General features: G+C 35.5%; 1 protein-coding gene across 1 annotated transcript in view; it reads left to right on the forward strand.

The window, feature by feature from the left end:
* SEMA3E (semaphorin 3E) overlaps positions 1–23,030 on the forward strand; it is a 127,241-nt gene that overhangs the window by 88,174 nt on the left and 16,037 nt on the right. Inside the window, exons 5-11 of the mRNA XM_038154113.1 lie at positions 5,455–5,548; positions 11,860–11,979; positions 12,437–12,579; positions 14,350–14,464; positions 14,800–14,869; positions 16,190–16,334; positions 20,871–21,093. Coding sequence (XP_038010041.1) covers positions 5,455–5,548; positions 11,860–11,979; positions 12,437–12,579; positions 14,350–14,464; positions 14,800–14,869; positions 16,190–16,334; positions 20,871–21,093 — 910 coding nt within the window. The remainder of the gene's footprint in view (positions 1–5,454; positions 5,549–11,859; positions 11,980–12,436; positions 12,580–14,349; positions 14,465–14,799; positions 14,870–16,189; positions 16,335–20,870; positions 21,094–23,030) is intronic.

The following is a 23,030-nucleotide window of genomic DNA, read 5'->3' on the forward strand; positions in this document are numbered from 1 at the left end:
GGTTTAGATTTTTTATTTTTCAATGAATTGGTTGGCTTTGTAGCAATTAGACACCTAGCTAATCTTTGGGACTATATTTATCAGATAATGCTAATGCACATTTTTCTTAGCAACAGAATTTAGTCTGCTTAAATACAAAGGGCTAAATAATATGAGACACCTTTTCAGGTCTGACCCAGAAGTTATTTCCTGCTGTTATACAAGGACAAACTATTTTCCTGTAGATCTCTTTTACCACGTGCCTTCTTGATGAGGCAAGTGTACAGATTAAGGCAGGTCATAGAGTTGAATGTTCACTTCGGAGACTTGTATTTGAATTATATTTTCTGCTGATTTACAGACATGTTCTGTGATCTTTCAGCTTATTTTTTTTTTTTTTTAATGGGGAAGTCAAGAGGTTCATCCTTCCTAAAAGAAGCCTCTGTACAGTGTATTCAGTGTGTCTGTCTATGTTGAAATAAAAATTTAGGGATAAGCATAAAAGAAAGAGAAAATATGTGAAAAATACTATTTTGAGATTATTACTCAAATACTGTTGAGTATACTCAACACTACTATTGAGTATACTCAATACTACTATTACTCAAATATTCTCAAAAATACTATTTTGAGAATATTGGATTATTATAATACAAAACAAAAGAATATTTGTAAAAAAGGTAAATTTATATGTGAATTGATACTAAAACCATTATAGTGTGGAAGAGAATGGAAATCAAGATGAGGTTGTAAAGCATTTCACTGGTGTAACTGGATTTTTTTCTCGTGTGAGTGATTGAATACTAAGTGAATGCATAGAAATTTTTTGATCATGACAAAAACTGAAGTGCAATGTGCACTCCCATTTTGGATAGTTTAAGAATTACTCGAATATAAAAAAAGAGTGCGACATATATGACACTAGCACCTGTAGCTTTATTAACAATTTTAAAAGAATGTTTCTCATAGCTTTGCACAAGCAATATTCTCCCTATTTTTATGCTTTCCTTTCCAATTCACTTTGCATATGAATGTCCTTTTTCTAGTTGTCTTCAAAAAAGTATAAATCACATGACCCCTAGATATGGATAGCAACGAACAGCTCTTGCATGTGTCATTCTTACTCTTAAGTTGAAGAACTATGAGATCATTAAAGCTGAGAAAGAATTTTGTCCAATGCTTTAGAGCAGTAGTGAATACTATAGCCAGTGTTTAAAAATATACTTTGAAAAATCTTCACTGAGTTTCCCCACTGTACTCTAAATATGATTTAATATCCAGCAAGGTAAACAATATGAACTTGTTAGGGGGGGAAAAGTGAAACACAAATCAAAACATACAGAACATACCACATACCAGAAAAAAAACCCCAAAAAACCCTAACAACCACAAAAATACACAGGCCTCCTTGAGAGCAGACCATGTCAGTACTGTTGCAACAAATGCATACACAGTTAAGGGTGTAATTAAAGATTATGAACTGGTTTCAATCTCCTTTAGAAAATGCCAGTATGATATGTTTTTTGTTGTGTGGAAAATAATAAAATTTAAAGTGAAATAACCAAAACACCACAAATTCTTGAAGAAAATCAAATTATTTTTCTCTCCTAAAAATAATATCCTAGGAAAACACAACTAAAACCTCTATATCTTAAGTCCCTGGTTTAGTGAAAAGATACAGCTATTGTATTAATGTTCAGAATAGGCTTAGGTACTTTGCTGAACAGGAATGGAAGTAAGCATATGTTTTGAATTAATCACATGCATAAGTGTTGTCTTGACCCGGAGCAAAGCAGCACTTGGCATTAGTGAAAGCAATTTTCTGCAACAAAAGTTAAATTCGGTCTTTAAATTTTAATGCCTCTGATTGACCTTTTCTTTTACTATTGTGTATAGCCTACATTATTCTAGCCTTCATTGTCTAAAATTATCAGTTCATATCAAGTTAATGGCAAAATGTTGGATGCTTTGAAAATATCTTCTATTTCTTTGGAAAAACATTATTATTTTAATAATAGTTGAAAGTGTATTATGTTTCCTGAGTCACTGGTACCATAAATCAAACCCAGAAGCCCATTTCTTTTCCCAAGCTACATGTAGAAACATGTAACTCCACTCCCAGCCCTCCATATGTGCTTTTGCATGGTTTTTACCCTAACCACTGAAAAATGCCCATAAAATAACTTGTGATGTTGAATTGATGGGCTGTATAATCTGTGAGGAAACTGTCAGTTTTACTCTGATGTTTCTCAAGGGATTTCAATGTCAAAAACTGCAAGGAGGGTTAGAATTATGGAATTAGCCTTCAAAGCTGATTACTAATGTGCAATGCTTATTTCATTTAAAACAGCATCCCATGGAAGCTGACACATCTTACACCTGAACTTCAGTTATTTGCTCCAGTGATAGGAATAACTTATTGCAACCATAGAATATTTGGCATGCTGTCCTAAAAGCTGAAGGTGGAAAATGTCTCTTGGAGGAGTCATTGCTTATATTTTCAGCAACTTTTTAGACAGTTACGTGTGTCTGCAAGCATTTATGAGCTACACATCCTGCTTTATATCAAAACTAGTGACCTCCTCTTAAAAATTCCACCAAATTGCATTGAAATCCAATTTTTTTTTCTACCCCCAGTGTTAACACTAGATTATATATTTAGACTACAATCCTTATTCATAAATTCCAGACAATGAAAGGATGTTATGCATATTGTTTATCATTTTCATTCCACAGTCATATAGTTAGCTGTTTTAAACACATTCATGTTATGAATGTTAAAAGGGATGGGTTTGTCTTTAGCATTGATTTAATTCTGGTTCTCAGGGAAATGATTAACTACATTAATAGCTTTTTCATTGTGCTGGTACAATTTTGTGTACAGTGATGAAAAGTTCTTCCACATCACCCAGAAGACTCCTCTGCTGGCCACAACTCCCTGCTGTGAGGACCAGTGGCATTTTACCAGGGGAAGACCAAAATATGAAGTGTGTTTTGTGATGACCTGGTGGGATCATATCTCCTCCAACAGCAGGAAAGCTTTCAGTTTCTATTCCCTATGCAGGACAGAATAAGAGCCACAAACTATAAACCAGGAATAGCAGAAAAATCTATCAATTTTTAACTCTTGGTTTGTCTCTCCACTTCTAAATCTTTATTGAACCCATTCACTGACAAATAGTTTATTTGAGGTTCTGGAGGAGAAACTCTTTCATGAGTAACTTTATTTTGAATACCCAACTAGAGAATACATAACTTCAGACGGTTTTTAGAAATATTTCCTTTACAGCACATTTTATGCCATTACGACTCCCAAGTACTTTTCCATTATTTCAGAAAGTTTTTCTTTTCCTTCCTGAGTTCACCTCACTTTTTTTTTTGTCCATTGTTGACTCAAAATGTTACAGTATTTAGTTTTGAAAAATACATGGTATGTGATGTTTGAAAAGTATGGAATGGGACTGAGATTTCCACACACAGGGAAATATTTCTTCATTGTTTGACATTTACCCAACAGCAAAGGGGAATAGTTACTACTGATGTGAAATTGTTGCTGATACAGCAGAAAACCATATTCCTGCACCATCAGTCTCTACCCAAGACAGTTATTTTCTGCTACATCAGCTTTAACAACCACACACTAATATACCACGGTTAGGCCAACAAAGGAACTTCTGGAGAGGTGAGATTATAAATGCTTTGTTACCTCACGAGTTTTAGGTCCATTACTTAAAATTTGTATTTTTTTTCTTATTTTATTTTGTTTTATACTTTTTCTCTGCAACTACACATAAAACATGTTCTCTTTTTGCAGAACTGCAGAGTTGCATCCCATTGTTTGTAGAAGCTCTCTAACTACTGGGAATATTTCTTTTTGATCAGAAGTTGCAGCAAAATGACATGTATGATTTAGACAGTTGAGAAAGGAAGACAGGTACATCAGTTTGTGTGATCTGGGGATTAAGACATGAATAATCCTTTGAAGTCAAGGGGCTTATGAGAAATTTAAGATTGACTCTTAAATTAAATGCATATAAAGATTCAATTATTTGTCAGTTAGAGGGAACTAAGAACTCTACAACTTTTCACTATCCTTATACCTTTTTTCTTTCTGTCCTTTTAAAGTATTACTCTATTATAATTATTATCTTTCATTTTTCCACCTTCTTCTTCTTTGGTCCTTGTCTTTTTAGGCTGTTTTTTTTTTTTTGCAGGAGAGCATAACTGTCATGAAGTCACATGAAGAGAATATTCATTTAGTTTCTGGGGCAATTGCACTTGCTTGAGAATTTTTATGTTTTAGGTTATCAAGATTTTTTTCTGTGCAAATACTGAGTTAGTCTAATAAATATATGAAAAGTCCAGTCTAATAAGACCTAATTTTTGTGACTAAAAATTCCCTTGGACAGTTTTGATAATGAGTTTTGTAAGGGAGAGACTGAGGCAGGTATTTTTTAAAATTCTGTGGGATTTGGTTTCCTGTTGCATGTAACTTTATGCCTCTACAAAATATTTGCCTCATATATTAGGAACATGAACCTGAGATTTAGTCTAATGAACAGGTAGGTTACATTTATCCAATATATTGATATAATCTGCATTTTAGTGGACTTTTGAGCAAAACTTTACACAGAACTGGAACTACTAAATTATCAAAATATTTGCTTGTCACACATTTGATGTCTGTATGGTGTATTTTTTATCAAGCTTTCATAGCTTTCTATCTATTTGCCCTTTTATTTGCCCCTTTCTCTATATTTTGGGCATGCTGTTCTGTTAATATCTAAATTAAAAATATTGTGCTCTCACTTGATATTTTAATCATACATTAATGGGATTTTCTGTGAAAGCTGAGACAAACGTACCATTGCAAATGAAAATTTAAATTGTAAATTGTTTTTCAGTCTTTACAGCCTTATACAAACAATTTAAACCAAGTTGCCAATATTTTTTTACACTGATATTCTGTTAAATCCACTGAAGAAATCACATCTGCTCTGAAAACCATAACTGGGGATTCATTCCTAAGCATACTTCTATGAAGAAGATATATAAACATCTCCAAGCTATGAAGACAAGATAAGACAGTTTGATATATTTAACAACTACTGGGAAAAAAAATTGTTTAAAGAGGGAAAACACATTCCATGGTGAGATATCTATTTAATGTTTAGATAATTTGGAGAAAAGATAGAAGCATCTTTCCTCCCTACTCCCATAGAAATGAAAAAAGTGCCATTTTAGTGCATATCTTTCTGATTCTTTTTGGGCAGTGCACAACAAAGGTGGGTAGAAACCCAGAGAATTTTTACTAGTACGTGAGTGAGCAACCATAATTGTGTGATTGTGTGTTTTCTCCCTAATGAAGTCAGTCCTCTACAAAGGTATAATGAAGTTAAAGCTTTTCACTAAGGACTGTGTTTCTTTGCCTGTATGGTTCATGGTGTTCTCTGTCTTTTTTTTTTTTAATTTAAGGATCATCTGTTTCAACTGGAATCGCACAAATTTGAGAGAGGACGAGGCAGGTGCCCTTTTGACCCCAGTTCTTCCTTCACCTCCATCTTAATTGGTAATGATCTTTATGTCACAAGCTTCACAGTCCTGTCAACCTGTCATTCTGAGTCTCTTTCTTCAGCACACCAAAGTGTTGTCAGCCTTCCACTGCAATCTTCCACACGTCAGACTTAATCCTCGTGGTGCTGCCCACATTAATATTACATTCCAAGCACCATTAACCACAGCCAGGGTGGCTCACTGAAGTGAAATGTTGAATGACATGTGCCATTCTGAAGGTAATTGATTATTGTGTAATTATGGAAATAATAATTTCCTGCTTTCCTTAAAAGCAAAGAAGCATGACTGGCTTAGTCATTTATACCACTTTTGTTTTCATCTACTGAGATGAATCTCAGCAACAAGCACCCTCTAAAAATGTGAATTTAACTGTTTTGATATCAAGCTTTATTGATTATATAAATTACCAATTTTGAGATGAATTTTTTTTTCATTTCAATGCTGCCTTCTAACAAAACTATCACAAACTGATGATTCTGTGTTAGAAGAGTTGATCTCATACTCAAAAGATATAAAAATAGAATTCAGTCTAACTCCTGCCTTGCCAGGAAGCTGTGCTGAGATAGTGCTCCTCTGGGCCTTGCTGGGAAGTGTAGCACTATGGGACTGGGAATCTTTGGAGCTGTGATATAGCAAGCCATATGGGCTTTCCTCAAGAAATGTTTTCTTACAACATTTTGTTAGATGAAGCAAAGACAGTCTTGGCACTATTGACTAACTCTACAGTGACTAAAAATAGCCTGGAACAGCAGGTAAATGGTAAAAGCGAGATGGAGTTAGAGAGTAGCACAATGATTTCTGGGTTTAGAAAACATGAACAGAAACTGAGCATTCAAAAGGGATATAGATTGAAAGAAAGAGCTGGAAAAATAAGCTGAAGATTAGGAACATTTTCTATTTTTCATGGATAAAATAGAGGATTTTAGGGCCTTTTTGATATTTACATTTGTCTCTGCATCTTAAAATCAGGCAACTAAATTCTCTGGTGATTAACTACAATGGTATGGCTTATCCATGGTGGTGATGAAATATTGGTGATGAGTGACAGTTGTATTTTTACATGCTAGGTTTATTTTTTCCTTTACATTAACAAATTAATTAAAAGAAGAATCTTAGCAGTAATGACAAATCTTTCACATTGCAGCAATCAATCAAAATATCCTTTAATTGCATTTTAAAAAGTAAATTAGAGCTCTAATTCTTAAGATTTAGTGGGTTAAGAAGTCATAGAAGAATCAGAAAAACATACTGTATTTTACCTGACCCTTCAAAATCCATGAAGCACAGGTTGTCATGCTTTTATCCCACCCTTATTTCTAAATTGTTTCCACAGTTTTTGACAGATTCCACTCTCAGCTTAGCCTGGGAACAAAGACTAATGGAATTGCTGTAGGCCTGAAACCTCATGGTCTAATCTTGAAGTCCTTCTCAACCTTTCCTGAGACAGAACTAAGTAAATAAATTACCCTGATCATGTTCCTACTGTGAGATCAATGTGAATTTTATTTGCTTAAATGGAAGCCAGATTGTCCCACTGAGCTTTAAGAGTTTGCCTGAATTATGGGAGGTCCTATGGTTCCTCATATTTTTATCTGAAGGAGACAACAATTCCTTTACCCTTCCCTGGTAAAGGCTGATTAGAGTCTTGGAGGCCCATTGACAAAGATATTTGACAAAGCTAAAAAATCTGTAATGTAGCAAGGTTAACAGGAGAAAATACTATTTTTGTCAGATCACTGATACATCAAAAAACAGACTAACTTTCACCTCTTCATCAAAACTAGCAAAATATTTAGAGGCTATTTTTCTAGCTATCCATTAGTAAATTCTACAATTTCAAGTTATCATGCAATGATATTTTAAAAGCATAAAAAAATTCTTCCAAGATTTTATTGGTTTTTTAAATTATTTCATATTTTTAACTATTGGAGTCATACACTTCCAGCGCTTAAGAAGAATATCTTAAGGACATTTATTCTATTTTATTCCACCAACTTCTACTACCCAGAGACACACAGTTCACAGAATAAAATGCTGCACCTTAGTCTCCAGGATGTCTGTCCTTTCTCCCTGCAGGTAGCCAGTTGAAAAGGTTGGAAGACCTAGATGCAAACACAGTGAATAATAATCTTATAATTGACATTTGAGAATGAGAAGACTTCTAATGCCAAATGCACTGAGAAGGAAAGGATGCTCCTTCATTCAGACAAACACTGAGTTCAGCTCATGATGGACATTATCCCATGACAGGAGATGCAAAATACACCATGCACCCTCCAGGACTGGTCTTCCTGTCCTTCTTCCAATGCTTGGAGGTTTAATTCTTCTTCATGCACTTCCATTTTCTTAGAGAGTGAAATCTGCTTCAGGTATGAAGTCAGCATGATCCTGGAGGCTGCAGCCCAGAGCTGTCTGCACTCTTTGATGCAGGTTCAGCCAATGTGCATGTCCTTGAAAAGGTTTTATGCAAACCTGTTAGCAAAGCACACCCCAGAACCTTCTTACTCCTAAGGAAAGTATTCAAAACCTGCTCCCACCTCTGCCCCTCACATTAACACAGCACCTACACCAGCATGGCCATTGACTAACAGTGAGGATTAGGCTAATAAGAAAACTTTACATACCTCTCATAAAGTTTTAAAAGCTTTTAAAATCGTGATCTTGAAAGATAATTTGTGCCATAACCATTTAGGACCAGATTTAGCTGGATTAATTTAGGAAGAAAGATAACCCCTTGTTCCTCATCTCTTTATATGTTTCAACACAAGAGTTAAAATACCCACTCCAAGAAAACAACAGTTCGTGACTTGGCTTTAAAATGAAATATCTGTGCTGTTGTAAGCATTATTGCAGGTTATCTGACCCACTAGTGAAGTAGCTTGTGATGAATTCCTCAATATATGAACAATTAATTTATTGCCAGCATCAGGAAACAGAATGGAAGTTGGATGGCAGACAGGCTGAATAAAATGTTTATGTTTAGCTCAATGGTGTATAAAACTTTTGGACTTTTATTCCTAATGAACTCCCCCATCTGCTTTCAATAGCCAAAACTATTTTTGATACCAGATCTTGCACACTGATTAACTTAGACCACACTAGCTGAGAAATTAGTTTATGCCTATGTATTCTTACCTGCAATATACCAGAAGCAAGTGGTGAAAAACCTGAAGTACATCTGAATAGGTTAATATCCAGGGAATCCATCCCAAAAGTATTTTCTACAATTTTAAAAGTTAGATATTTGTGTCCTTTCTTCTAGTCTAGACAAAAATACATTTTTTTCTGAAAATAAAAGACAAAATACTTGAGAGAAAGACAGAAAATACAAATATACAGAAGTGCTAGTTTATCAGTTAAACAATAGGTTTTTTTAAATTTTCTGATTTGATACTGCCAAAGGTATATTTTTTCTAAAATGTGAATTAGTCTTCTGATTTTAGTCATCATATAAGTATTAACTGACTGACAGTCAAAGAAATGCATGAAAGGTGTAGTTTATGTTCTACTCATTACATTCTAATGCTTTATTCATAAAATAAATTTTTCCATTTTACACAAAAAAAAGACTACTGATAAATAATAGCTTGTGTTTGCATTTGTACCTTCCGATTTCATGCAGGTACAAAAAACATGCCACCTTTAAGGTGGTAGCACCCTATTTATAGAAATCTTTTCTTTGAGTAATTTAATTTAAATGCTTTGATCTGTTTTAGTTTAGAGTTGTCACCTAGGAATTTCAAAGGGTTTACAAAAAAAATTTTCTATTTTAATTTGTTAGTATTTTGCCTTGAATTAAAGGCAAAATGAAGGTATTTTTAAATGGTCACCATTGAATTTTGATATATTTGTTTGCTTGAAAAGATGCTCGCTAAGAGATAAAAAAATGCTAGCTAAAAAGTATGTGTGTATCACTTGAGCTAAAACTGGTCTTTGAGGTCCATGGAAGCTTCCTGTTTGCTTAAATAAGGAAAGAAGAAACTTTTTATTCCTTTTAGAACATGATTACCCAGGCTGTTAGCGTCATTAACAAAACTTAAATTTTATCAATTTAACATGAAGCTGAAGTTAGACTGGAAGAGGGGAGGAGTAGAGAAGGGCTCTGAAGTTACTCAGCTGATTTTCACTGGGAGGTGGAGGTTAATCAGTGTGATGTGCAGCAGTATGAAACCCTGCAACCAAGACAGGATTGAATTCATATGTGATAGTAGTTTGTCAAGGGAGGAGAAAAAAGTAGAAATCTTTCCAGAATTCTTCAAACCTCAATCTTAGGTTATCTTTAAATCTGGAATTGGTCAGCATCTGTAAAAACCTAGTGGTGTTCAAAATTTGTAACTTATATTTATACAAAAGAGTATTGAAAAGGACAAGAGAAAATCCTCCTAGTGTCAAAAGCGCAAAATATCTTGGAGTTATGTTGAGTGGTTTTGTGCTGAGATATTTGGCAGTCACATAAGTCAATGCTGTCCCATTGTTGTTCTTAGGTGAAGTGATCTGTCTGCTTACACATGACACTTATCTTTAGTTTAGTAACAGCTCAGTGTAAAAATCAGATTTAATTTCTGTAGCTGTAAAATATCTTTCATGGAACAGTATCTCTCCAGGACTGGGACTTCCATTTTCTCCCCTCAGGATCTCATAGGTACAATCAGTCATAACTTCTTCAGTATATGGTAGAGTGCCATACCAGCAGGTTAGTTATTTATAACAACATTTTATACCTATGTCAAACAGAAGGAATAAACTTCATATTCAAACTTGGGAACATCTGGACTCACAGATGTCCATCCTGGTCATTGGCACTATGTGATGAATCAATTACCCTACAATGATGCATTTTCCAAGATACATTATAGTTCTGAAAAGATAAAATGTCCTGTTTTGCATTACACATCACCTAAACTAAAAAGAATACCAACAAGTCTGATATATTTTTCCAATGGAATTCCCAAAGGGAGATGTATTGCTAATATAACTAATTAATTAAGGATGTGAAGATTGTTTGAAACAAATAAAGTTATAATGACACTGGCAAATACTACAGTTTAGACAGCTCCGTGCTGTTTGAAAAATAAAGTTCTCTGTCAGTTTTGGGCAACCTTCACTTCTACATATACTATCATTTATACTTACTTTTTACTTCACTTGCCAGTATTATACACTAAATCTCTACCATGCATTTTCCAGGGCAATAACCATTCTGGATATGATGAAGCCTAAGGCAAAACTATGCTCAGCTCCAGCTCAGCAGAGGTGTCGGAACCAGCCCCAGCTGCCAAAATATTAACTTTTCAGAATGATCATTCACAATTCAGTTCATGTGTCTCCCTTAAAAGAAACAAAATTCACACTTTGTGGGAGACCTGCAAACAAAATTCCTGCTTTCTGCTATAATCTTTTATAAGTGTCATCAAACATTATTTGGATGTATCAGTCATGCTTATTTTGATTAGGGTGCAGGAAGCTGTGTCACTGAAGCCTCCACTCAGATTAGCCTTCAACTGGAAATAATTTATTTTCCTCTCCTTCTGCAGTTTAATTCCTTTTGTGTTATTTTCTAGTATAAGGATGCCACCTAGTGACAACTGCTTGCTAAAGCTGCCTGCTTCTTAAATTTGGGCTAAAAAATTTGTAATCCAAGTCCAGAAGGATATGAAATAAGTTATTGTTAATGCTTGTTTAGTTAAGGGCATTAGTGTCCATGCAAAACTGAAAGGTAGAAGTATGGATGGCATTTTCCCAAGGTAAAATATATCCAATATCACAATTTAAAATGGGTTGGAAATAGGCATGATTTTCTAACATATTAAATTGTATCTGTATACATATTTATTTTTAAACAGTGTCTGTCATTCAGTATATTATTTCTAAATCTTCTGATGATTGCCTAATTTGTGAATGCCATCTAAATCCTTTGAAAATGGGACCCAATTTCTGTTTTCATAAATTTTTCAAGAACTATTAATCGCCAGTTGTGGAGGATGGATGAAATCTCAGATTCTGTTCTTGCGCTGGTAAATATTTCAATGTTAGGAAAACAAGTTATTGCTGGACCAGAGAAAAACAGTGCCCTTTTTTTGTGTCCACTGAACACGGAATCCCCCCAGACAGCAAGTTTATTCCCAAACTGTAATTATTCCAGATGAAGTGGAACAGTTCCAGTAGGCTGACTGGAAAACCTCTCACCCTAATAATTAGCACACACCATATTTATAATGTGGCTCCTACAACGTGCGATGAAATTAATATGTAGACTATTACAAAATTGTTTAATTTTAGGTTTTCATTTGAATGTCTGGTCTGCAGGTGGTGAACTTTTCACTGGTCTCTACAGTGACTACTGGGGAAGAGACGCCGCCGTGTTCCGCTCCATGAACCGCGTGGCCCATCTTCGCACCGAGCCTGACAATGAGCGCCTGCTGAAAGGTGTGGGGGGAGAAGGAGCTGAAACCAGAGGTGTTTCAGATGGCTGGACCATTTCTGGTTTGCATGGGATCACAGATTGCTATGCAAATATTAGCCTAGTTTTGGCCTAGTTCAAATTAAAGTATGTAAAACACAGAATGGGACTGGGAAACTGTCTTGGGCAAAAATACAAAAGAATAGTAATTTGTCAATTGAAGGTATAAATATACTTCAGCATTAATCTATTTCATATGTTCTATAGATACCTACAAAAAAACCCCTTTTTTTTTACTATTACTAGTAACTATTTTGCTATTTACTATCACCCAATTGCCCATAAAAAGCTCTCTGACTGACAGAGCCCATACCTCTAGTTTTATTTTTGGGTTGCTATAGGCTGGTTTTAAGGCTTGAAAAAAATGAGGCAGTATTTTAATTACTGGAATCAACTCCTTTTTCTTTTTTCTTTTTTTTTAAGAACCAAAATTTGTTGGCTCATACATGATTCCTGACAATGAGGACCATGATGATAACAAAGTATATTTCTTCTTTACTGAGAAAGCTTTGGAAGCTGAGACAAGCACTCATGCCATATATACCAGAGTGGGACGTGTATGTGCGGTAAGAGCCTTTCTCTGATTGTGCAGATAAGAAACTGGAACAAATGATGAATTGTCCAGCAAATTATTGTCACAAACAGACTTAAGTTTTACCAGGGGCAGGAAGATCATGAGGAAAGATTTTGCTTCCCTGTACTGCTCTGTTCAGTACTCCATTTCCCACTCAGGCCATCCTCCTGGTGTGTTGATCTCATCTCTTTTTGGCTCCCTGGCCCCACACACAGCAGTAAGATCTTAGGCAGTTGCTGGAGAGGAGCACTGTTAATATATGATCCCCCAGCTGCTCATATTGGTGCTCTCTAAACACTGAGGAATTTTGGGTGCTTTCCTCTTCTAATCACCAGCTACTGTAAGGCTGATGAGAGGAACTCTCCCATTTTTCCACTGGGACTACAACAGCTTGATTTAAGGAAAGAAAGAGAAGGTTGTTTCTTAACACCTGATTTTGCTTAAAAAAAATGTTTGTATTTCCCCTTCTAACTGTAGGGAATACAGTTTAGGGAATAGTTCAGAGGATTCCTAAAACTATTGAGCAAAGGGCAAGATACAAATCAATTATTTTCTGTCACCTCAAGAAGTGGTATTTGTCATGTATGCTCACTAGCATAACACCCCTTAAACTTTCTTAGGTAATCCTTTATAACTTAAAAACATCTGATGTATGCAAAGTACCAAATTGCAGCCTCAGACATTAATGTTCACAAAGCCACTTGGATTTCTGGATTCCAACCTGCATCAAGATCCAAGCTGGAATTCTTTGGCTTCTGTTCTGAATATATGCCTGGATAGATTATTTTAATAGTTCCCCCTACTCTGCAATATATCCACCAGGAAGTCTTATCTCTAGCTATGGGTTAAACCAAAATCCCACTGACCTTTTTCTTCAACTTCTCTTAAATTTATCTGTCCATTAACTTCATAGCTGTATGTCATAATTCAGATTTGATTTAGTGAATACAAAATATACCGAGCCGGTGATTCCAGAACTGGCTTTTTTTCCCCCCAGCTTTTACATTTTCATCTGAGAAATAACAGGTTTTGTAACACAGAGGCATCTACTCTGCATATTTCTACTTTTCTAAGGAAAACAGATCTCTGTTTGTAAGAGGAGTTTTTGCAAGGCTATTGCAGAGCCTTCAACAACAGTTACACAGGTCTTCAATTTAAGACCACAGATTGAGGGTGCATCCTAAAGCAAGTAGTACTAAATGTTCCCTTTTTTTGAAAGTCCAAACAGTTGCAAGAGCAAGGAAAAGGTGAGACAGGCATAGCAAGGCAGGTGTTATTTAAAGTTGTTGAAAATGTTAGAAAACCATGTAAATAATTGCCTCAGACTTGCCCCAGCTGCACCAGGTCTATAGAAATATTCAGGGCTTCAGTTTCCAGATACATTGAAATAACCCCACACTTAGCTCTTAAAGCAAAGCTAAACTTCAGTAATGTACTCAGTACATCTAGTTTGCAAAAATAAATAAATAAAAAGCAATAAAAAAAGCTTTACAACAGCTGTATAGCTAAAACTATCCAGGGACGTGGTGCAGAATTAAAAAAATTCTTATGAAACCACAGATCTTAATGAGACCTGGACTTGATCAGTGCAATCCTACTTGAAAACTGACTCCAGAGAAATAAGTCTAGTAATAGACATGTGGTTTGAAAATGGATGCTTTTGACATTAGAAGATATAATGAGCAGCTAATTCATCAGAGATGTTTGTGCTTCTAGACTTACTCATTCATATTACCACTGGCATTTGTTTCTCTCTACACAGAATGACATGGGAGGCCAGCGAATGCTCGTCAATAAATGGACCACTTTCCTCAAAACCAGACTAGTTTGTTCTGTGCCTGGGAAAAATGGCATTGATACACATTTTGATGAATTAGGTAAATATCTTAGCCAGCAAACAACTAGAAATCATGGAAAAAAACGTATATCTTCATCATAACACATCTTACTGTCAAATATTGCACTTGTATTCATTATTGGGGAATGGTGGTTAGTGTTGATGCCAACGTATATGAAGTTCTACACATATGGAGTTCACTATCACCAATTACTCCTTTATGTACTGCATTGTTTTTAAAAGATTAAAATCTGCATAAAATTAAATGGAATAAATGAGTAAAATATGATTATGCTTTTAAGAATCAATGAATTTTCTTTTGGCAAGCTGAGAAAAGTAGGTTTTAAACAATAACATTGCATTTAAATTTTACAGAGGATGTGTTTTTGCTGCAAACTCGTGATAACAAAAATCCAGTGATATTTGGCCTCTTCAACACGACAAGGTAAACAACTAGAAGAAATAATAGCAGACATAGAAGAATGTTTGAACAGTCTATTAATGAGCTAGAAGCTGGATGATACATATCCCTTAGCAACTATATAGTAAACAGTTTAATCTCAGTTCTATTCACAGCGGGTTTCCTTGTTAATGTAAAAACTTCTCTATAACACTCAGGGGCTTGAAGTCTCATTCTGTGATTCAGTATATCTGGATCACAAATTAATTAAGTGTTTCTCAGCTTGAGAATTTCCTATGTCAAAGTATATGCACATCTGCATGCTTATAAGAACAGCATCTCAAAGCCACCTGTCTTCCTTTAATAGCTCCACTGTAATTCAAGGTTAAGTAGATAGCAGCTTAAATTTCTATTAACTCCTTAGTGAAGCCTAAAGCAACAGGTGCAATGTTGCTGGTGCCCTCCTTTTCCTTTTCCACTGCAGCCTAGCTCAGGTGCAAGCACACAGTACTCTCAGCTTGGAAATCTGACTGTTAGTTTAGGATGTAACTGGTAGAAAAGAGCACCTACGCTTTTGCCACTTTCTCCTGATTGTTCTTTTTTTTTTTTTAGTAACAAAAGGCAGATATGCGCCTCTAAGATTGCAAACACCTGGCATTTCCTCATGACTCTTGATGCCAAGAGAGAAAATTTGGCACCAAATTGAAATTTTCTGGATCATCTTCTGCACTCTTCAGAAATAATTTCTTTGTAGAGAGCACTCATGCTTCTTTAAAAAAAAACAAACTACAAACCCCAAAAGCCTAATTGTTCTTCTGGAAGAAAATAAAGTAAAATTTAAAAATAAACCAGAAACTTTTATATGGATTGTTCGACATAAAGTGATCTGATCTAACTAATAATACCAACCAACATTCCCACTCAATACAAAAAGGACTCATTTTAGGACTGTTTATTTTAGTCAGCATTGGTTGGTTCACATCTTTCCAAGCAAAAAACAGTAGGAAAAATGTTTAAATCTTAAACTGTTTAAGTCAGTAATCAAAAACATGCAGGACCTGAGTTTACTCTGTTTTGCTTTCTGTGTTTCTAAACAAGTAACTTAGAGTTTGTGTACACTAGCATCAAATCTTGGCATAAGAACACAGAGCTTCCTTGGAGAACTGTTATGAATACAAATAAATTAAAGACTTTTGAAGAACACTGGATGCAGTATTTAGAAGAAAAGCATATAGGAAAGAATAAGTGCTTTCTCCCTGAATGCTGTTGAAATGTGACTTGTTTTTAATTACATGATAATGCCACTGTTATCTGGACAGAATGTGACATAGTGCTTTAATAATGTCTTTAAATTTTACTTCATAGCAATATATTCAGAGGATATGCTGTATGTGTTTACCACATGGCAAGCGTCCGAGCAGCTTTCAATGGACCATATGCTCATAAAGAAGGACCTGAATACCACTGGGCTCTCTATGAAAGAAAAGTACCTTATCCTAGACCTGGTTCAGTAAGTACACTCTATTTTCCACTGCTTTACTATCATTTTGGAAAGAAAAAGCAGATTGCTGCTAATGTGAAAATCCAGGATATTCCTTGAATATTGACATACTCCAGCTACTCCTAGAAAAGTGTGGCATGGCTCAGCAACAGGTTTAATCAAGTACTAGAACCCTACATTTTCCAAAGGAAAATAATGGAATTAAATATATAAGCTTTTCAAAATCCTGTCGGGACATGATTTTATCAACATTGAGTAAAGGTCCTAAGGTCCCAAAATTAGGACCCCAGGCAAAAGGGATGGAAAGAGGCAGATCCAATCCATTCAGTTTCATTCAGAAACATCAAGGGCATTACCTGTGAAGGAAACCCTCATTCTTTCTTTAGCATGTTGAAACCAGGACATTTAGCAAGTGTTAAAGGAAGTAAAAAACAACAACAATAACAACAATAAAAACAACAAACCCCCCAAGAGAAACCACTATTTCAATAGTTTCAATATTTCAACAGTTTTCAGGAGTTCTTGTTCCTTTTTCTACCTCATTTTCCAAAAGGAACAAATTTAAATACTTCTGTAAATTTAGATCAATGAGCAGGTAAGAAATTAGACATACTTTAATAAAACTTACTAATCAGAATAAATGCATTTGTAGATAAGGAGCAAATTCTCCATTATTTAAAGTCCTTTGCTCAAGATTGGTTCTTTCTGGAAGCAATGTTCTGACACCCTCACAGTTCATTGATTTCCTTTCAGACATCAAAGAGTGAGATTTTTCTACTCTTCAATCAGATTCCTGAGCTTATCTACATTCTTTATCTGTACCATTTACAAAGAATGGTAAAAAAAATATTAAAACAATGCTGTAAAAAAACAAACTCATAAAAATCACTCATACTTTTTGTTAATTTTCACGAGTCTCTTCATAAACATTTTCTTTTTCAATGGCTACTAACTGAAGGAAAGAAACAAGATGTATTATGAAAATGCAATTAAATGGGAATTACCATAGTGAGCATTCAGCAGATGTAGAGGTGCTGTCATGTATGGAGCTGTTCCTGTCTGATACTTAGATTTCTGGAGGAAATCACAAACTCATGACTCAAGAAGCAAATAATTAACTTCTACAAGGAATTGCTAGGTTGTTTTCTCAAGGACATCACAAGTAATCTTCACCTCAAGCCCTTTTCCTGTTTCAGTGTCTTTTTAGGTGTTTCTGCAGTTTCTGTGCCAGGTACTCACATCCCTACTCAAGGGGTGAAGGTCAAAGGCCCTTTGCATTGCAGGGCCTGTCACCATCTCACAGAGCAGGCACAGCCTCCAGGAGGAGGCAGACAATGCCAGCCTAACCCTTTTAATCCTTTTGAGATTACAACTACCTACCCACCCATGGCAATTGTCTTGCACTGCAAAGCTGCTTTTGTTTACACTCATGAAGGTCTACCCCTTGTCATGTCAGCATTGGGCAGATTTCTAACTCTGAGCAAAGACATTTCTACCAGCTGTTTTGTTTGGCTAAATTCCCCCCCGTCCCCCCCAGTTTTCATACTTTGCCTCCTAATCTCCTCTCAGGCTTGGGGCTCACTCTCTTGAATTTAAAGGTGTAATAAACAATTGCTGGGCATTACCTTCAGTGATGTTTTCCCTTTGCTAACTGAATCACTATTCCCTTTTATACTAAAAGCAGTCATTTCCATAAGTAAGTATTGCATACAATTCATTTATCATGAATGAGAGGTGGAAAGGCCTATTAGCTTGTCTACTCCATTGCAGTGATGCCTTTCTCCCTGTTGTATGATTTCAAATGCATGCCCTTTCTCATTTTAAATTATTCATTTAAAATTATTATTTTTCTCTACTTCTCTTGGGGTGACAGACATAAGTCAAAATTTAGAACCAGATACTCCAAAGAAGAGATTATCTAGGATTTAAACATTATGAATATGATTTGACCATCTTGGCCAATGAGCTAGCACTGTAGCAGTGCTGGTATCAATACCAAATATTTTTTGTTTGTTTGACATCAATTGAAGTCTTTAGGATTGAGTCAGGATAGAAAAACAGGTAAAAAAATTGTCACATTTTAGGAAAAATAATTGAATTCACAGGAATTATTGGTTTCCTATTTGATATTTTGTATAGCAAATGTATGGGTTTTGCAGTCTTACCAAATAATGAGACTGTATTGTGCATCAGAATTGCTGTATATTTTGCAAAGATGATACAGTCCAAGTTCTTTAAGTGGTATTAATTTTTTTCTGGGCAGTAAAACACCTCACATATGTTATTTGGACTAGCATTAAACACAGGCATGAATTCAACGTTAATGACTGCAGTTATTACATTGATATCTCCTAGCACTGAAGATTAAATGGTGTCTTTTTGGCAAGAAGGAGAGAACACAGAGCCAGCACTTCAGCAAGGTTGACAATGATTTACAGGAAGGCTGCCCTAAATTTCACTTGCTTCCAATGCTTCTCTTCCTTGGCTGTGTTTGGGTCAGGCTAGAGTGTCACCTCCCCAAAAAGGCAAGGCATAGGAACAGAAAAAGGAGCAGAAGAGTGCAAATAATTTCCCAATATCAGGGAAAAAAATTAGCTGAGGAAGCAGGTCTCTCCTGAGTGCTAACATTTAATTGTGGATTTCTTTATATGTTGCTGAGCACATCAGAGGCTGAAGTAGATGGCTCTGCCAGGTAACAGAGCATTAGTTGATTCATTTTTAGATACTCATTTAGAGCACTAAATGAGTAGCTCATTTAGTTAAGAGGTCTTTTCAATGTTTAACCAGTAGCATGAAGAGAAATTGTGTGGCAGGCTGTAGCCAAGCGTTAGGCTTCACGCTCCAAGCAATGTGCAGCATGTTGGTAAACTAAATCCCACTACCTTTCCTGTTACAGGAGTGACAGTCACAAGAGGCAAAAAATAACCTACTAATGGGTGTCTTTGAGAGTCAGCACTCATTGATCTTAGGTATTGAATGAGTAAAGAAGTCTGTGGGGAATGAGAGTAGATCTTAAAGCTAAATAAACAGAGAGCCACTGTTGAGGGTCCCTCAGGTTCTGACAGACTCCGCAATCCTCTGCCATTGTCTCTCCTGGATTTTTTTAGTTCATTTAAGCTGTGTTGCTTCTGGAAATGACATCAGCTACATCAAGTGGGGTTGATAGACTTCAGAGACAGCTTCATCTACTGTTTCCTTTCTAGACTATTTGATTTTATTTAATTAAAATGAAAAGCCTGTGAATGATTATTTTTATTAAATCTCTCCAGGACTAGAACTTTGCAAAGGGAACCTGGCAATGCCTAGTCACTTTATATGCTGTGCAGTGCATGGGAAGCACAGGCTCAGCCTGTCTTTGTGCTCCAACTCTGTCTCTGTATTGCAAACAGCCAGTAAAATTCCATCACTAGGTTGATTAGACAATTACTTTTAAATCAACAGTGAACAAATACATTCCTGTAGCTAAACCCAAAAAGTGGAAACAAACATTGCCCTGCTTGACAAGTGCAGGAGTTTGTTATTGTTGATTACAGATGACCACAAGTTTAAAATTACTGTTTCCAGTAAACTTAAGGAGTATTGTATTTCATTTTATTGATTGAAAAATCCAATTTAAATAGAGAAAGGCTGCTACTGTGGCTTTGCTAGAAATGCTTCTTAAAACCACACTGTTTTATGAATATTTAGAGCAAGTAAATGGTTACTGAGATATTTCCAGCTTGATCATAAATGGTTTCAATTAGACATCATGAAGCAAATTGGAAATGTAGGATCTATGTTCAGTTGGGAAACACTATCTCGTTCACAAAACATCCTAAAATTAACTTCTCTCTTTCACACAGTAAATTATCTCTAATTGCATATTTAAGTGAAGGAGTAAGCCTCTTTTAATCAGTCATTGACATAAAGTTTATTTGCTTTACAAACTGGTAGATTGATCAGTGCAAACATTGGTATTTGAAGCTAAACTGTGATATATAATACTGTCATTGAGAGTCAGAAATCAGACTCAAACATAATACTGTTAGAATGCCTGATATCAAGAATTACTGTTGGCACAATTTTTAGTGTGTTTAGTTTCTTATGATAATACATTTTGCAATCAAAAATAATAAGACTAGAGTTTGATTTCAAGCATTAGAGTTCGATTTCAAGCATTAGAGTTCTGCTGACTTTACATGGCTGTTTCTCTATTGGGATAGAAAACCCTTTCTTCTTACTCTGTCCATGGCCATCTTGATGACATCTTCAATACAAGTTTTGGGAAGAAATAAGCTTTTATCAAAATCTAAAACTATTACCCTTTATTCTGTCTTAGTATGCCAAAGAGGGACAAACTCCTGCTTCCTAAACATGACAATGCCAAGGCACTGTTCAGCATTTCCTTTCTTCTCATGATTAATAATCCACACATGAATAAAGTACAGGATTCACTGGGCTAATTCCCGCCTTCTGTAGACTTACCTTTATCCCTGAAAACAAGACCCTTTTCTGACAATTTCTTGGGCAAACCTTTAGGATAATCTGTGTTCTGTGTTCTTGCAGTGTGCCAGCAAGGTGAACGGCGGGCTGTACACCACCACTAAAGACTATCCTGATGAAGCTATCCATTTTGCCAGGAGTCATCCACTGATGTATCAGCCCATCAGGCCTGTTCATAAGAGACCAATACTAGTTAAAACAGATGGAAAGTACAATCTTAAACAAATAGCAGTGGACAGAGTGGAAGCTGAAGATGGGCAATATGATGTTTTGTTCATTGGCACAGGTAAATAAAGAAAGCAAGAAAGAATTTTACATTTATGATATTGCAAGGGTTTTTTGTTTGTTTCTTTTTTTGTTTTGGGTTTTTTGGGGTTTTTTTTGTTTTGGTTTTTTTTTTTCCCTCCAGGATGAAGCAAATCAATACAACATTTATTTTTACCAACTTTTATTTTCACCAACTTTTATTTTCATGCCTTCACCTTACAGAGGATGTTAGCCATTCTAGACATGTGCTTCACTGTGATGCTATGTATAGGAAAGTAATGGTAAGGAAGTATTTAAAAACTAGCAAGAGAAACAAGTATAGGATTCCATTTAAATTTCTTTTCTTTTCAAAAAGAATATTAAAAAAAATTGCAGAACAACCAGCCTTATTTTGTAACTCACCACTGTCATGTATCTAAGCTGAGACTTGGAGACCTGAGAGAAACAAAGGTGATATGATTTCCAAAAATATCTGTTCAAGTTATTGGCTTTATTCCACAGTTTCTTTTCCCCAGTTCTGGAGACAAGAAGTCTAGCTGATACCATTGAAAAAAAATTGCCAACTTCCAGATTTGGGTTTCAACACAGATCAAGGAAGGAAGGAGGAAATGCCCAATTTCAAAAAACCCAAAACTTTTTGAAGTTTCCTGCCAAGTTTTCTTCTGTGCCATTTCACTAAAATATAGAGAGCTTGTTTAACAAGAATTTTTAGGCATCTTCCTACAAACACAATAAAGGCAAAATATAGCATATACCTCCACTGAGTCTAAGAAAGCAGAGAAAATATAAATACCCTAATGGTATTTGAAAAATAGAAAAACTTAAGAAAACAAGAGGAAAGGCTGGAACTACATAAGACTTAAGTCACATCTAATCTGTTTGGAAAAAAACACAAGGATTCTTACATTCACATTTAATCAATTTAGCAACAGGAGTGGTATCACAAATCATTTTGACTATTTTGTCTAGGAAAGCAGTTCCAGTGAATTATTTTTCACTAATGAAATTCCTCTGATAAGTACATTTCAGTGTTGAGAATGTTCAAAAAAACCATGTTCATAGACTAGCAAAGCCCTATTTATACGAGTGCTGTTTTCTAAGGTTTTAAACAGCCTTGATATGGTCTTGGTAATGGACTTAACTGTGGTCTGTAAAACATTGGATCATGTGTCACTTATTTCTGTACAGCAGATTTTACATTGGGTCCTTCAACCTTTATATTTTCTCCTTGCATTTTTAATTGAGATTGCATCAAATATTCTGGTACACAAGTCTTTTTTTCAGCAAACTTGAATCCAAAGTGGCTTAAGTGAGTGCTTTAGAGCTGTGTTGGATTGGCCCCCAACAGCTGCCTGGTGTTTTCAAGCTGTCTGATCTCAGGTGACATGAAATTCCAGCAAAAGAATTTGAGTTTTAGAAACTCCGAAATGAAACCTGCAATCACTACTCCAGCAAAGATCCCATCAGAAAACTCACTGCTATTTGGACAATATAATGTTAGAAAGGGTTGATATATTTTCTTTTAATCCCAGTCCAACACCTGCTGTGTAACATAAGTAAGCAGCATCTCACAGCTGAGCAAGTTTCCTTAGGGTAGCAGTGCAGGTTAGAAAGGTTCATCAAAGGCGAAGTCTGAACATCAGAGCTTTTACATGTCTGTCAGCAGGATTGGAAAAGGGACTTACTTATGAAAATCATAGCTCAGAATACAAATTCTTTTCAATGTTCTACTACAAAATGGTTTCATTACATAGTCTCTTTGAAAAATGGTGTATGACCCCAGTTTAATGGTTCCTCTTTATGTTTCACCCTTTGATCTTTTGCTGAACATTTTCCCCGGTGCTTCCCTGCTTAATATGTCCCCTGTAAATCAAAGGTGACTGAAAATAACAGAAGAAAAGATGTGATATTTGCCATTGTTGATGACAGATTTTCAGATTAAGGAGACCAAGGCTT

The sequence above is a fragment of the Motacilla alba genome, chromosome 1A (genome assembly GCF_015832195.1).
Source record: "Motacilla alba alba isolate MOTALB_02 chromosome 1A, Motacilla_alba_V1.0_pri, whole genome shotgun sequence".
Taxonomy (NCBI): domain Eukaryota; kingdom Metazoa; phylum Chordata; class Aves; order Passeriformes; family Motacillidae; genus Motacilla; species Motacilla alba.